At 36.8% G+C, this 16,620-nt stretch overlaps 1 protein-coding gene across 4 annotated transcripts in view; it reads left to right on the top strand.

The window, feature by feature from the left end:
• Window positions 1-16,620, top strand: part of CDH9 (cadherin 9) — a 94,662-nt gene that overhangs the window by 62,295 nt on the left and 15,747 nt on the right. For all 4 annotated transcript variants that reach the window (XM_068931506.1, XM_068931504.1, XM_068931505.1 and 1 more), the window contains exons 4-6: window positions 8,517-8,636; window positions 10,887-11,054; window positions 14,910-15,097. In XM_068931506.1, coding sequence (XP_068787607.1) covers window positions 8,517-8,636; window positions 10,887-11,054; window positions 14,910-15,097 — 476 coding nt within the window. The remainder of the gene's footprint in view (window positions 1-8,516; window positions 8,637-10,886; window positions 11,055-14,909; window positions 15,098-16,620) is intronic.

Raw genomic sequence — 16,620 nt, 5'->3', positions numbered from 1 at the left:
TATTGAAACAGACAGAATTTATCACCGCTCAAACAATAGTTCCCATAGATGACAAAATCATCCCCGATTAAAGCAAATATGAACCCAATCTACTGTCTTAATAATAATGCACTGCATTCTCATGGTCATAATAGAGATTCACAGGCAGTTTCTGATCTTACCTTCGTATCCGTAGACCCTGGAAAATCTAGGGACCCTGTTAAGATTGCTATTTGCTTGTATTACAAAAGAATTTTGAAGATGCAAATGACAGTGAGGTTCCAGTCCCTGTTACAGATAGAAATCCATAGCGGAGAAACTCCCGAAAATCTGATAAAGAGATACAAAAGCCAAGCTCAAAATAAAAGAGTAAATGAAAGTTAGGCAAGGAAAGTCCCCCTGCAAAACATAAACCTCTCTGTGATGTGAAATATAGCATACTGTCCTCTGAAGTGTATGGCCATGTACCTCAGAAACTCCAAATTTAGTCCCAAAATGACATTTATTAAAATCTATTTCTTTTAACCTTACTTTTTTCCTTTTACGTGAAAGCTTTAAAGACTATCCAGAAGCTCCCAGAGAACTTTTTCGGTCAAAAAAGGGGAGGGCAGAGGTGAACAAGCAGAGAGTTTTGAGGGTGGGGCAAAATAACCATGTAAAGATAACTAAATAAATGATGTTCTTAAAGCCGAGCTAAATGAACAATGAGCCTTGAGAGCAGTGAAGAAATGACAAACCTGTGACTACTTCCATTACTTCCATATCTTATAAATACAGCTGAAAACTCTTTTGGAATTTCTGATTCAAAATTAAGTATTTTAATCAATAGGTAGCCATAGTGTAACCTTTAGGAACTACCACTTAGGAACTACTACGACCTAGCAGGATCGCGAGAGAACAAGCTCTTCTTAAGTTTTTCATAAAAACAGCTGAAGGTTCTTTCTCTATTTTGGAGAATTCCAGAAAACAAAATGCCAAGATCCTTGAGCCTCATCTTTAAAAGGGAATGACTCCTTCAGGGATTGCTGTGGCAGAGCTTCTGTGCCCTATCCACCATGGGTTGCAGATGCTTGCCAGCAGAGCTGGCTTGTTTTCAGGTGCTCTGTAAAAGGATTAACGTGGTCAGAGGAAAAATAACCAAGGTCATTACCTGCCATATTGTGGCATTACTTGTTGCTATTTCAATATATTGATTTCATTAGCAACTAATTCAAGCTGGAACAGCCTTGCCATATGCACAGAAATGTGCAACTGGTGAGTTTCTTCATTATTTTGAATAGAAAATTTAAGGATAATTTTTAGATTCTTTTTTTCTTATTCTTAATCTTCAGTTCTTTTTGAACATAGCCTGCAAATACTTGCTTTGACTAAAAGCAGTGTATTTCCTAATTGTAAGTTTGTGCAGCATGTTGGACAAAATAGAAACGACTTCTAAGCTGCAGTGTATTTATTATGGATGACAGATCTCTTTATACTGTATCTCTTTAGTTACCAGGCTAGTAAAGCTAGTCATCATTAACATTTGCAAGAGTCTGACTACTTTTTTTGTCTGACTTATCACTGCCATTTGACAGCAGCAGAACTGCTGTTCCAGAAGTGACTTTCTTTAAGGTGAGAAGGGAAAAAAAGCTTCCCTAAAGAAAAAGCATGCACAGACTTGTTCATCCACCAATATTTCAAATGACTCATTCTTTCTACTATTCTTTCTATTATTTTCCACTTCTTATTGTGTCCATAATGCTTTCCAAATTCTCATGCAGGGCATCTGATGCACTTCACAGTTAGAATTGCTACTAAAGGAAAACTGAAGTTATTGTATCAAGGCATCGGACAGCAGGAGGGGCAAGGGCAGGAGGCTTTACCCATTCTTTTCCAATTCAGTCTCAGACATTACTTTACAATGGCCTATGCATTATATTCAGTGGCAAAAGCCTCCACCATACACAGCATTTCAGGCAGATTAAAGACAGACTAGCCTAGTCACATTGCACATCTTTCGGTGTGGTGAGACACATTAGCACCTACTTACTTCTTTAGCACAAGTCCCTATAACACAATCTAAAATGTGACTTCATTTTGTCATATAAAAGGCAACTTTAGAAAAAAAAATGTTGAAACACAACACACAAGAAGCAATGGGTCTTATTTCTTTATTATATCTATAAAATATGGAGGAATGTTTCCAGAGTAAAGCTGTATAAAAGTAGCATCTTATATTTCAGGAATGTAAGGATAAGTTTCCTTTGTTTTTACTGGTATAGAGTGAAAGGGAGAGGAAAAGGTAGTTCTGAAAAAGAAGGTAGGACTATACTAGGCAGTATAGCTTCTTTTTCTTGAGTCTCTGATTAATTATTTTTAGTGCCATTAGCAGGGATTACAGTGACCATTTATGTTCACCACAGAGGTGAGAAGTTTGTGATTGCTGCAAAGGAAGTCAGTGGGCAGCCAGACCAAAGAAAATATGGTACCCACCTATAGAAGCGAGCACATTAGCTGACATCCCAATCAACCATTATGCAAGACTATACGCACAAAAATGTGAGACAGTATATTTTCAAGTGAAATGAAGTTATGCATCACAGCTACGCAGAGGATTATTGAAAATAATTAAATGGGTAAAATGAAACTTATGAAACACTAGATCTCCTATTTTATCCAGTCTTTTTGCTCCTCTTTTGTTATACATTTCTATTCAATGTATATGGCTGAACTACATTTTAAGTTTCTTCTTCATTTTCCTCTGTCATATTATTATTGCTCCTTTGACTCTGGTTCTGCACGTTCCTTATCTGTTATAACTTGATTTTGTTTGGTTTTCTCAGTCATGCCCATTTATTCTTCTAGCTTGGGATCATTTATCTGTTTACCTGTTGACGCTTGCTCCTTTTCTGCTTTTATTCTTCCTTTCCCTTTGCTCTTACAGGCCTTTTATGCTACTAACCTTTCAACTCTTTCTATATCAAAGAAAAAGCAGTCTAGCTAAATCTCTTCTAAATTGAGGTCATGTACAAAAAAGCAAAGTTCACTCTGCAGTTCTCTAGTCCTCCAGCTTTTTATGTAGGGCTTGTCTTCCAGTCAAATTTAAAGGATCATAAGGGTTATATCTCAACATTGTTTAATCCTGCCCTTTGGATAGAAAGTAATCTGATGTGATGTAGTCCAACTGATGCGGTAACAGGATCCTAGTGGTGAATTACATGTGTTACTAAACTCTTTCCGCCTTGGTAGTTGCTTATGACCGCTCCTAGTTCGTAGTTTCTCCAGTTCATTGTGTAGGCACAGACTACTTCTATCCAGCGAGAGAAAACTTTTTCTCAGAAAGAAAACTGGTTTACTATACCTTAATATTTCCGCAATTCACTTAATATTTCACTCAGGTCTTCAGCAGGGGCATCTCTATACTATGTCCACATGAAAAGAACCCCTGAAGCCATGTTAATTAACAAAACTACCCCTGCACTTTTCTTCATTCTTCTAACAGAAGAAAATTCCCAGTTTTGCTTCCAGAGGTTTTCCACAGCTCTCCTAATTCTTTTCAGCTTGTAAAAGTAATTCACTTCTAAAATCTTCTCTCCATGAATAAACTTGATGAACAGCAGATTGTCATTGTGCTTGAAAACAGGAAGTAAGCACAAGAGCTTGTCCTTTAGGGAGACAAAGGACTGCCTCTCCATTTACTCCAGCTGGTCTTCTATTTCTGAAAATGAAACTGCCTTTCAGCTTTGAGTGGAGCTCTCTTTTAAACAGAGCTGGGCAAAAAAAGTCTATGAAAAATCAGAACTTTTCAATAACTGTCAATTTTGACAGAAGCTGATTTGAGCAAAAATAGAAATGAAGATTTCTGGTAATGTCAAAAACTTCCTGTTTCAATATTTTCCCAATTATATTTTTTTTAAATTTCAAGTGACTTTTTAAAAAACTTTATGTTATAAGACTCAAGTCTGAACAGAACTTTTTTATCTTTAATAAAAATCATATTTTTATTAAAAATTTCAAAATCAAATTCAAGATGGATTTTGAAGTTACAGAATTCCCTTTGGAAATAAAATGTCATGGTTCTGAAAAATATTTAAAACATTGTCACTTTGGATCCAGTACTCGTGCTGGCATCTTGAAAAATACTATCATAAGAACATAAGTTGCTTATGAACTTCACCTAAGATGGAGCTTATTGTTCAAAACGAAAGCTACAGAAAAAGTTATCAGGAAAATAGCATTTCCAAACAGCATAGATCTATACCTTTGACTATCAGGAGTTCCTTTAATTTGTATCCATTGAAGAAACCAAGTAGGAACAAGGGATGCATACTGAAGAGTAAAATTTTACATGAAAAGGTAGCAAAATGTGTGCCTGTACCATCTAGTAGCAGACCTTCTTTGCACTAGACCAATTTTCTACTTGTTATTTATATCAGCTTTTTAACGCAGTTTGGTAAAGTGCTAGGAGACCAGACTATTTCAAAGACTGAGTAGCACATGGAACCAAAGAATTTTAAACATAATTCAGAAAAATATCCTCATCTGAAATGCTTTTTCAACTTTATATCCCACTCCTCGTGACTTCTGCAACTCGTGTTAATGGAACTCCTTTCCGATACCAAGTGGAGTGATGCTTTCTCCAATACAGATTTCCTGTCTGGCCTCCACAGTCTTATACACATGCACAGTCACACACACCAGTACCACTTATACATATTTGGTCTAGATTTTTCTTCTCTCAGATTATCCTCATAATTATCCCCTTTCTAAATTTTTTCCACCTTCATATTAGGACTCTGCCTCCCTCAGATATGTTAGCAGATTGCCTAAGTTTCCAGACTCAAGCCACCACCTAAGCGAAGAGGAAAACAAAAACAAAAAAATCAATGCTGAAGCTTCAGTGCTCATGAAGCCTGGCAAATTCAACACATTGGACAAACTGCTATTCCTTGGTCGTTGCATGCAGACATAGAAAACTGAGAGCTAAAGCCCCATAAAGTAATCTGGAAGATATCTGAAAAAAATACTAAGAATTCATCCAAACAAAACAAAACAAAACAAACCATGCCTCTTGAGAACTCTGAGAGTTAGTGCCTACCCTGAGATGGAACAGGCATGCTAGCTGAGATTGGGTTCACGTTCTCTTTGTTTTGGAGATAAGTGATGTGTTTATTATTCCTTAGATTGCTCTTGCAGTCTCACATTTTCTCTGGCATCTGCTGCACCAGTTTCCTGGCCAACTTATTTACATGGCTATGAAGAACGCACTTGGAGAGATTTTTCTGTTTGGGAGGTTTAGTTATAAGGATAGCTTTCCTGCCAGTTCTGACAGGGAGGACACAGATGGATAAGACTGTCGGAGGTGTGGCCATATTTGTATCATATATATTGGCTTCACCTACTTTCTCCTGACAAGCTACAAGACAGAAATGACAGGGATTCTTTTCCTATTTGACACCAAGTCAATGACTCATAACAATATTCCTATTCATATGGCCTTACCTCTGCAGGTGATTGCAAAACCTGACTGGGCAAGAGATCTGGGTCATTGTACCAGCTCTCCTTTAACAGATAACTGATTCTCTGTAAACTGTGGTGCAAAAGCAAATAGGGCTTTTACTTGGAACAGAAGTTAGACCCTAGCTCAAAGCTTGACAAACGTGTTTCTCGAAGTGACAGATTGTGAAAATCAAAGGGAATTGTCACACATGCCTCTCTACTATACCTTGAAGGTTTCAGACTTGCTCCCTATGACCATGGTGGGAGTGGCAGAAGTATCTCAGGAGGCTTCCAATTTCTAACCTAGTAGCCTGATTCATAATTTAAATCACACTGACACATGTGGGCAAAAGGTTCCTGGTGAGGTAATCTAGCCAAAAATTATATTAAAATCCACTTTCTGTGGATACTTTTTGGGTGGGCAGGGAATAGCCCACAAATGGCTTTACTTAAAAAACCCATGCTTCATTTACCCCATTTCCAGTAATTTCATAGCTAGTTCTGAGTTGGTTCATTTTACCGCCCATACTCATTGAATTCCTGACCTTGAACGCAGAGAAGTTACAAGCTTACATGCCTATTTTCCCAAGGATCCTTCTTTATGATGCAGCAGACCTTGCTAGCAGAGAAGAGAGTGAACTGCATGCTGACATTACCTTTTCCTGAGGAAGTACTACTGTTATTCACTTTTCCCAATCATGCTATAAGTTCACTAGGAAGCAGCAGTTGCTCCAATTCCACATTTTCACCACTCTGCAGAATCGGACAAACAAAAGAAAATAGCAAGATTTTGCAGACTGTAATGGGATCTCATTCTATATCAGATCCACTTGAATTATCTGGTAGTGACCTCCAAAGTTTCTATAGGGTTACAGCTTCTTCTGCACTCTCCTCGGCAACTTAATTATATGACACTGTGCCTTAGGAAACAAAGATATACATTCCAAAGAAACAAGGGCAAAAATTACTCAGATAGCTCTGAGCTCTGGAATGCTGTTCTTTAAAAAAAAAAAAATCTTCAAAACAGGCTTCAGGATTTTTTTTAAAGAAAATTGCAAGCCAGGAGAAGAAAGTAAACCTCACACTAGTGGTGTCAATCCCAAGACAGTGCCAAAACAGGGCCAGAGAAGTAAATTTTCCTGTTGAAGTAGGGTTTTTTTGTTTGTGTGTTTTTTTTATTATTTTGGTTTCCTCTAATTCTTGCTCAACTTTTACATGCTACAGTAGCTCACAGTATAAGAATGTGATTGATGCTCATTCCACTGATGATTTCTTCATTTTAAACAGGATAGCAAGTGATATTGACTCCCTGTTTGCTGTTGATCCTGAGAAGGCACTGGCTTTATCTTATTTACCTTTTTCAGAGCAGATAGGAGTCACTGAGTTTTACATTCCTTATGGGAGAATAGTCTTCATTTTGCAGCTAGACCGATAGTTCTGCTGGACCCTGTTAGGGATGAAGCTGTCTTTAAATATTCACCTCAGGATTATCTTTACCGCTCACCTTGGTGCATAGACGACTGCTAACTGTTTAATCAGGCAAAAAGTAATCTTGAGTGCTGGTAGCAAAAATCCTCTTCAGAGTGTAATGAATTGTGACAAAGCACTTTTGTAATTTTGCTCTGCTGATTATTGCAGGGATAGAAGTATTTCTCCTCTATTGTCACACTAGTCAGATGAACTAAAATAATGGGCATTGTTACTACTGTATAGGTATGAGTATTGTGTATAAGCTGATATGACTTATGAAGAGAAAACATCTGTATCTAAGCGGACCTAATATAACAGCTGTTCTCATAATTCTTTGATTTTGGTTACTCCGGATTTCTGTTTTCCCCATGACTTCATATAGATGATTTATGAGGCACTGCTATTCCATTAGTCACAGGGGAATGAGAATCGTCCAAGTTTATAGTCTAGGCTGGTGTGTGGCTGCAAGTTACCTAGGTGGACTTCAATCTAGATATACTGGAGGTGTAGAAAAACTAGGACAGGAAGTGATATCCCTGTAAGTGGACAATGTTCACCAGGGAAGTAAGATATAAAAAAAAGCTTCAAAAATGGGATAAAGAGCTCCTCCTCTATTCAGCTATATCCCCTTAAGGACCTTTACACTTCTAACTTCTGGACCACTTGCATTTATCCAAACATTTGCCAGCTCTAGATTGTGTTAGCAAAATGTATCCTGACATCTTGAAAATTGCTGAGAAATAAAAGCTTATGAGAATAGCTTTGTCCTTTTATAAATCTCATAAGAAGGGCTTTCAGAAGCTTGCATTTGCTTCTAATCCCTAAGCTACATCCAAAGTACTGGCTCACAATGCTCTTAATCTCGCATATCCTATATTCTCCTCATTGTGATCTAGGACTTGTGTAAGTCATTTTCATGCAAAAAAATGTTTGCTAAAAAAAATGTAGTTGCGGTTTAACTGAAATTATTTGCCAAATAGGTGGATCATTTTGATCAAGAGAAAAAAAATAAATTTGCATTTCTGACTGCAAAACTGAGCTAATTTTTAAAAATATCTTTAAAATTATTTAGTATGAGACAAAATATTTTATTCAGCCTGAATTAAGGTATTTGGAGGTTGTCATTCTAGCAGAAAATGAGTCTAGGGAAATTTGTTTCAGTGTCAGTTAAGCCAGACTTAAAAATCTTAATAATTCTTTTCACAGAGAAGGTGCCTACAACTTTAGTGAACAGTTTCAGTTGATGTCATGTTTCTACCAGGAAACAATTCTCAAATCTGTTTGATCACAGGAAGAAAACTAATGCTGCACTGGGTTTCAAAGACATATGCCAATCCCTATGCATTTACTCAGGTTTAAGTGAAGCACAGAGCTTTAGTGATAATGATTTTAGCTTTAGTCATGAGGAAGATGTGAATTTATTTTACTGTTTGCTTGGGAAGGAAATATTCTGTCTGCAGAAGATAACACTGGATTCCTCCAGTGGATGCTGTTCAGTTTTTTACTGAAATAAAAGCCTATGTGGCTTTTTCTTGTATAAGAAGTAGCTGTCTTAAAATCCACTAATTCCTTGTGTGGTATCTATTTAGGTACATCTGTTATTCAAGTGACAGCCACAGATGCTGATGATGCCAACTACGGAAACAGTGCTAAAATTGTGTACAGCATCCTCCAGGGACAGCCGTATTTCTCAGTGGATCCAGAAACAGGTTAGCAAATCACGTGGTCCTACTTTTTGCAATGACAGAGATAGGATACAGGGATCAAGATACTTTTAACCGTATTCCAATTTCACAGTAAGTTTATGACATGAAATGACTTACATTGTGGAAGTACTTACACTTTTTCTAAATAGGAATTTGAATTACAGGTAAAGTATCCTTTTTCTTTAAAAAAAAAAGAAAAAAGAAAAAAGTTATTGTAGAAGAAGAACTACTGCCCTTTATGTGGATAACACTTCCAGAAGTTGTTCACTGTAAGAGTCTACCATTGAGAAAGGGTGTAAAGGATTCAAAGAACCATGAAAGTAATTAAAAGTTTATTTTACACCATTTTCTGGAATTTTCATCTGTTCATTTTAAAAAGGGAGCTGAACAAGTTCAGATCAGAAGGGGAAAAAATCCACAATGGCAAAGGAAGTATATATTTATAAATGTCTGTAATAGATTCTTGATCATTGCCAATTTTTAAGTCAAGGCATTTGGTAAAACTATGCTCTGGTTCTAACACTTATTAAAATTAAACAAGATTTAATCTATGGAAGCCCTTGAAACTCTTATACAGGAAAATAGATAAAAATCAGACAAACACATGAAAAAATCCTGTAAACTTTGGCTACATGTATCCAAAATTGTGGTTCAAAACAAAGAAATTAGCAGATACCTAATCCTAAATGCAAGTAAGACTTAGTAGACATGACCTTGTTTTGCCTAACAGTTCTCTTTCTGCACATGAATAAAATCATTTTGCTTTGAGAATTTAAGTGCAATGGTACCCATGCTCCCTGAAGTTCCCAATCCCGTGGACATGCTTGGAAGATGCCTATCGTATCTAATTTCCTTTTAAAACAATTTATTTGTGAAATATAGCAAGGGGATGCCAAAGGGATAATAAGATTCACACGGTTACAGTATTAACAGGGCACTTATCTAGGATTAAAATGTTAGAGATTTTTTTTTCCACCTTCTCCTTTCTTCATCTTTTTTCTCCAAGCCCAGACATGAGCATGAAAACAGGGAGCAGTGCCACATGGTCATTACCATGACCAAGGATCACCACAGTGAGCATCACGCTGATTAACATCAGCTGATGGTGAAAAGAGACAGATGATCTGGGTTCTCATCTTTGGTTCCAGGATTCTCTTTTGTTTTTATCCAATTTGCTTTTAAATGTTAAATGCATTGACAGGCCTAGGTATAGTAGTCAGAACCCAGTAATCCTGGATCAGAGATAAATGCTATAGCCACTAGATTAGAGAGAGTTTATCTTCTTTGTGTCACTTTCTTTCTAGGACTAGGTGTGCTACAGTCTTTCCTGCATAATAGCGCAGTTTCCATACCAAACCTAGCTTGCAAAGAGCTCTCCTTCTGGAGAGGGGAAAGACAGGGGCATAAATCCTCCAAGCCAAAAAGGACACCACATTTGATTCTCCCACTTCACAAGAGACAGTTCTCATTACTTGAATCTGACAAAGCCACCACCTTTTTAAATATAAAAAAGCACTCCTTTTTTTTTTTTTCCTAAAGAAAACCTGTGAGTGTCTACTTTCATGACAAGATTTTCTGTGATATAGATCAGAAAAGCATGGAGATTACTTCTCTGTTTAGGGTATGGGATTTTGGGCTTTCCCACCTCAGGTCCCCGTCCTTCTTGTGCGTTGTATAAATTACTGAGACATTTAAGTTATGTCTACGGAACTCTTATCTGAAGATGAGACACCGAAATGCAATTTTCCAGCATAAATTTTAAAAGCTTATCCAGTTATTTTGTTACCTATAGGCCTAGATGACCACCACAGCTCCCGTTTGGTATTAAAATCTATAGATCTACTAGCCTGAAATAACTAATCCATGACAAGATAGAGTTCAGCCTTGCGCTATAGTGCCAAAATCTCACCAGGGCTGGAAGTTGCATATGTTATTAAAATATATAGGAAAAGTAGCTGAATTGTTTCATTAATTCAACAACTACATATATTTTTTTCATTAGAAGAGTAATTACATTAATTTAACACATCATAAACAGCAAATAATATATTTGTTATGTTTCTTGCTCTTTTCTTAAAGTCAAATTAAACTAGTAATAGATTGAAAGCCAAATACCTTACATTGGATTTATTTGCTTGATATGCATTAACGTCTGCACAGTTTTAAAGCAATTAAAGTGTGTGGGTTATTTTTCTCCTTATCCTTCCCCTGTCTCTTTTCTCTTTTTTTCTCTCTTTTTCTCTTTTCTCCAAGGCATAATCAGAACTGCTTTACCGGACATGAGCAGGGAAAACAGGGAACAGTATCAAGTGGTCATCCAGGCCAAAGACATGGGAGGCCAGATGGGAGGACTGTCGGGGACCACCACCGTGAATATCACGCTGATTGATGTCAACGACAATCCTCCTCGATTCCCCCAGAGTATGGAACATCTAATAGTTCTATTGTTTGAATTTCAGAGAACTTCTCTACAAGCACTTGTTTCACTGTGACCATCTGGGATCTTCCCCCCCACCCCCCCTTTTTTTTTTAATATAAGCCTACTGCTGTGTCTGTTTATGCTGCAGCATTATTAAGGCAAACGAGAATTTCCATCTCTCATTTTAAAAGGCAAACTATTTCTAGAAAAATAAACTTACTTCCCATCTCTGTTCACAGTAATGTTAGCAGCAACAATAACCTAGGATAATTGCAGGGATTTGAAAGACCTTATAGAAATTTCATGACAACATCTAGGGCTCAGTTTTTGAAGACGCAGTCCCACATGTTTAGGCAAGGAAATAAGTCACCAAATTTTCCAGCCTACCAGCTTGCACAGTCAGAGTTGGTAGGGGGTATGCTCTGCTGGAAATCCCACCACTTGATTTAGGTACTTGTAATTCAGGTTCAGCTCTTGATGTTGAATGCTTTTGATAATCTAGACCACATTAGACATGACTAAGGATTTTAAAAATATCTCTGTAGACTGAAAACTGGCCAACAACAGAAAGTTGCATAATAGAGAAATTTTCACAATATACCACAGATCCTTTCATCCTCTGTCACTGGTTTAAAACTAATCCCAAGTTGTTATAATCAGCATCTGATAACTGTTTGATAGTCTGTAGATATAGGAAACGTACTGCTTCAGTTCAGCATACGCTGGGAAAAGGTCCATATTATAAAATTTGAATTGCTTGTTGGCACTGATTGGGGGACCCGCCTCGCTCTCTTAACAGATTCACCAAGGACGGAAGAAATAAGTCTGATTTTGAAAACGCTCTCCTGGACTTACAGAAATTTGAAAAGCACTTCAGTGCCAAGGCAATAACTACAATCAGAATAGTATAAACAAGTCATCCTAGAAAAGATTTCCTAAAACGCTAAAAAACTCTGAAAGTATGGAAGAGAGGTTTCTTTAAGTTGAATATAATGTTTTAATCTCCTTTCATGACAACAGATTGCTTTTTAAAAAACAACAGCGGGGGGTGGGGGGAAGAATAGCACTGAGGGTCTTATAAAGTAAATATCATTATTTGAATTCACACTCAGAGTTTACCTGCTGAGAGTCACCTTCACAGGGCAAACTCAAGCCACAAATTCTTAACCAGCTTTCCTGTTTGACTGTAGAAGCCATAATATTTTTTGGCAAATAGGAATCCTTGAACCTCGATTAGAATTTGATGTATTGCATTGTAGGCTTGGCTGCTGAGTTTAAAACAAAAAACAATAAAAAAGAGAGATTAAAAAAGATAAAAGTATGAAAAATTCATAGAACTGCAAAATAACTTTGGTTTCTCAGGCTCCTTAGCCTTTGTTACTTCTGGTGCTCCTCTTTCAAGTCTAGCTGAAGTCTGATCTGAAAAACTGTGAAGTCTATAGAAGTTCTGAAGATTTCAATAACCTTTGGTTTAGGTCCTTAATTTTAGAGAAATTCACACAGTTCGATGCCTCGCAAAATACTCTCTGTAGCTTGCTATTTTAAACTTCACTGAAACACACGGCATGGGCTACAGATGACCTGCTTTGGGATCAATGCAGAGGTGTAATTTTCATTTTGCTGATGACCATTCACTCTCATTTTCTTTTTCCTCAGCAGGGCAGTTTTCAATACTTCATGGTAAATCAAATATAAAGAAATATCTGAAGGTTTTGAGTTCTTCTCAGATAGTTATGAACTGGAGCATGTTTTCAAAGTGCTAAGTAGTTCTGGGAATCTGCTCCTTCTGAAAACAATAACTTTCCTTTTCCTCTCATGTGAGGCAACCATAAGTGAACATGTGGCCTAAAGCAGAAGGTGAATTGCAAGTGGGGCCAACAGGAATTTATGCCAAGGTTCTGAAAAACTAAAGATTGGTTTCTTAGAGGAGATAGAAGAACGGAACGGTAGTGTGAGGCATCAGTTGTTCCGGCTGCAGTAAGGATGAACTAATTTTTGGCTTTATTTTGGCCTGAGCTGTGACCTTCTAACAGTTTAATGGCAGTAAGGGAAAAGGTTCTTTAAAGTTGCACCATAATGAAAATCTTACATTTTTGGAATTCATTGCACCCTACACCAAACTAACCGTCTCACATGCTAAAAATTTGCAGTGCCACACGCATAAGAAGTGCTTTCAGACACAAAAAGCATTTAAAGTAGTTATTTCTTCTGGAAGAAGTCATAAGTGGCATGATTAAATCTGTTCTTACAGTATTGCTGGCTCACCTGCCACACCCCCAAATTTGAGCAAGCCTTCAAATTTATGGTTAGCTGCCAAGAATCCTAACTTTCATCCCATTTTCAGCTTGTTTTAAGGCAAAAACATACATTTTAGTCTGTGTAGATTGCAGCCAAACAATCTACCGCTGAGCTTTCACTTAGAGCCTTACATTTGTAACAGCAAATACAATTTAGCATCAGGCATTAGCTTCCATTTTGTTACTTATCTATATAAATATAGGGTATTTCCAGTGACACTCTTTTGTACTTAAAGTATACAATTGGGGACAGAGAGTCATTCAGCACTCAAATGTCTGCTGCAGTCCTTGTACTTAAAAGGAACCTTTGGGACCTTTTAAGTGCCTTAAAAGAAAGCAAAGGACATGTAAATATAGGAAATGGACTAGCTCCAAAAAGATACTCAACTGTATTATAGTACAAGTCAATGCAATTTATACAGGTCCTTTCCAGACTATTCAAAAAAGGATTATGCATTTTGTCAGGTACCAATTTTGTCGGATCCAGACCTTTACGATGTTTTTCCAGTGCTACTACTTCACTCAGCAAATTGATATTAATTAACATAAGTAAATAGATGAAAATAAATACCGAGTTCTGGAATGTAAAATATTGAAAATATCAGAAAATTCTTACATTTTCTTGCTAGTAAACAACTGAAAATGCTAATTTAGAAACACATTATGTCTTACCAGTGATGAAAGTTCTTCATTGTCTAGTTCTAACTGGTCAATAAAACCATATGATTAATTCTTTTTCTGCAACAGCATGTCTTTATAATTACATTTTTATTGCAAATCTTGTCAGAAAATACATATAAATTCACTTTTCATAAACATATTCAAGATTAAAATGTCTATGTAATCAGAATTCTTTCTAGCAAAACCTGATTATAAAAACATTAAATGAAACCAACCATTAGAAGAGCGCGAAAAGTATGTGCAGAGTAAATTAAAGAAAATCTGAATGTATCTGCATTTCAATTAACTATAGCAATTAACATGAACATGTATCCAAATGCTTCTTACCATGACTCTTTAGTATGTATTACCAATAACGTCTGAATGAATTACTTTCAGATAAAACACCTAAAACTCTTGAACATATATTTCAAAAGGGAAGAAAAATCCTACTTTACTTTAGCCTCCTTCCAAAATCCTGACTGGTTTCTAAAACTCTGGTGTCTTGGGAAAACAAAACAAAATCCACACAGCTTTTATATTGGAACTTTTCTAGGAGATTGAGAAGGAGAAAAAAAAAATCTACACCATTAAATAATCAATGTTAGAATCAGTAACATATTATTGCGCTTTTGTGTCCCTTCTAGCTGAAGAATAAGGGGGAAAAAGCATTAAAAGCACGGTGCTAAATGGCTTTGAAGAGTCACTTGAAAATTTTTTGACAGCTTGTCAATCAACTCTGAAACCTATTTTAAAGTCTACTATGATGACTAATAGATTTTTTCTTAAAAAGTTTCAAACTCCAAGTTACTTAAAAAAATCCGGGAGACACTGGAGATGTTTATTATTCAGAAGAACAACGGTCCTTAAAATAATGCATACTTGAATTCAATCTTCCAGGTACCTACCAGTTCAGCTCTCCTGAATCTGCACCACCTGGGACTGCTCTTGGCAGAATTAAAGCCAATGACCCTGACTTGGGTGAAAATGCAGAGACTGAGTATAGCATCTCCAATGGGGATGGATCAGACATGTTTGACATCATCACTGACAAGGACACACAGGAAGGGATTATAACTGTCAAAAAGGTTTATTTTCTCTCCCTTTCTTTTATATGTACTTAGCTCTCCAGGTGTTATGGCTATTTTATCCTCTTCTAGGGGAAGGGAGGGTAGATCTCCCAAGAGGTCAGGCTGCCAAGCAGTTCCTGTATTAGTTTGGTTCTTCTCTTTCTTTGGCATATATCTGTTACTTTCAAGTCTTGGGGGAAATTTCCTGGCATGTCACTTCATATAAAGGAATATTTCAGTGGCTGCTGTCTTTTCAGTGTATATACTCTCACATACAGTGGTTTTGAATTAGGGCTGTGAAAATCTGGAGGGGTTCAGTTCACAGCGGGGCTCATCAGCTGAATGCTGCAGCAAGGCTCCCAAGGCCATGAGGTTTGCCTGAAGGTCTAAGTTTGATGAACTCACACCTCCAAGGGTAACCTGTTCCTTTCTAATCTATCTGACAGTCTACAGGAGTCTCTTATCCAGAATGCTGAGCTCAAACTTTCAACATCTCAAAACTCTTTTGGTTTAAGTCTAATCTTGGTGAAACTTAAGTTGCTGGATATCATGTCAATGGAAGCTAAAAAAGAAAAGGAATAGGCAGAAGTTTAATTCAAAATACCATCTCTGATTTATTGATTGCTTTTTAAAGTTCAGACTATTAAACTTACAAAAAGCTGTGATGGTGTTACCAAACTACTGCTAAAATTATTTTACATTGGAGGTTAGAATAGATCCCACAGGAAGGTTCATCTGATAATATCTAGTATGAACACTATGCTCAGTATTACTCTTTTCGTGTCAGTTATGAAAAATGTATATTTATTTAGAAAAGTATGTTTATATAGAATATAGATTTATATACATCTATTTTTAGAGATGTACACGAGTGTGTGTGTGCATGTATGTGTGTGTATGTATGAATGTATAGGAATATACACATTTATATACATATGGAACAAACCTGAATAGTTCAAGGATCATCCAGATTAGTTAATGAGCAGAACTGGCCCAAAATTGGAATGCCTAGTTCACATGGAATTTCTGTAATTCAGATCAAGGCTTTTTGGAGTCTACATACTTTACTTCTCTTCTCTAAAAACTTGGAAGTCTGGGTGATGCATTAGGAAACATTGACAGGTGCCATTACTGAAAGAGAAAGAAAAATATATTAGGACACAATCTTCAAAATGGAAACAACAGTTTTGTTAATCTTTCTCCTGAAAGTGGAATGTTGATCTCAGTCATTCATCAAGGATCACAGGCTCTGCAGCTTCTGTAGAGCTCTACCTTAAATCTAGCATTTCCCAGTTTTTAAGCGTTAAACTCCCTATAGCAGCATCTTTGATAAGTATTAAGCATAATAAGTGGAAAAGTGTGGATGCCGAGCTTATAATGTAAAGGTCACATATACTGGAAAACAGAGTTCAAAGTTTTTCTTCTCATTCTGGAATATAGAAGCCAGGGTAAGCCTGGTTTGCTCCTGAGACAGAACAGGGAAGGGTAGACAGTAAGAGAGAGAGGAAAGTGCACAGAGGGCAGAGAACTTTTAGAAGCTG

The sequence above is a fragment of the Struthio camelus genome, chromosome 2 (genome assembly GCF_040807025.1).
Source record: "Struthio camelus isolate bStrCam1 chromosome 2, bStrCam1.hap1, whole genome shotgun sequence".
Taxonomy (NCBI): Eukaryota; Metazoa; Chordata; class Aves; order Struthioniformes; family Struthionidae; genus Struthio; species Struthio camelus.
This window is presented reverse-complemented; position numbering and strand designations above follow the sequence as displayed.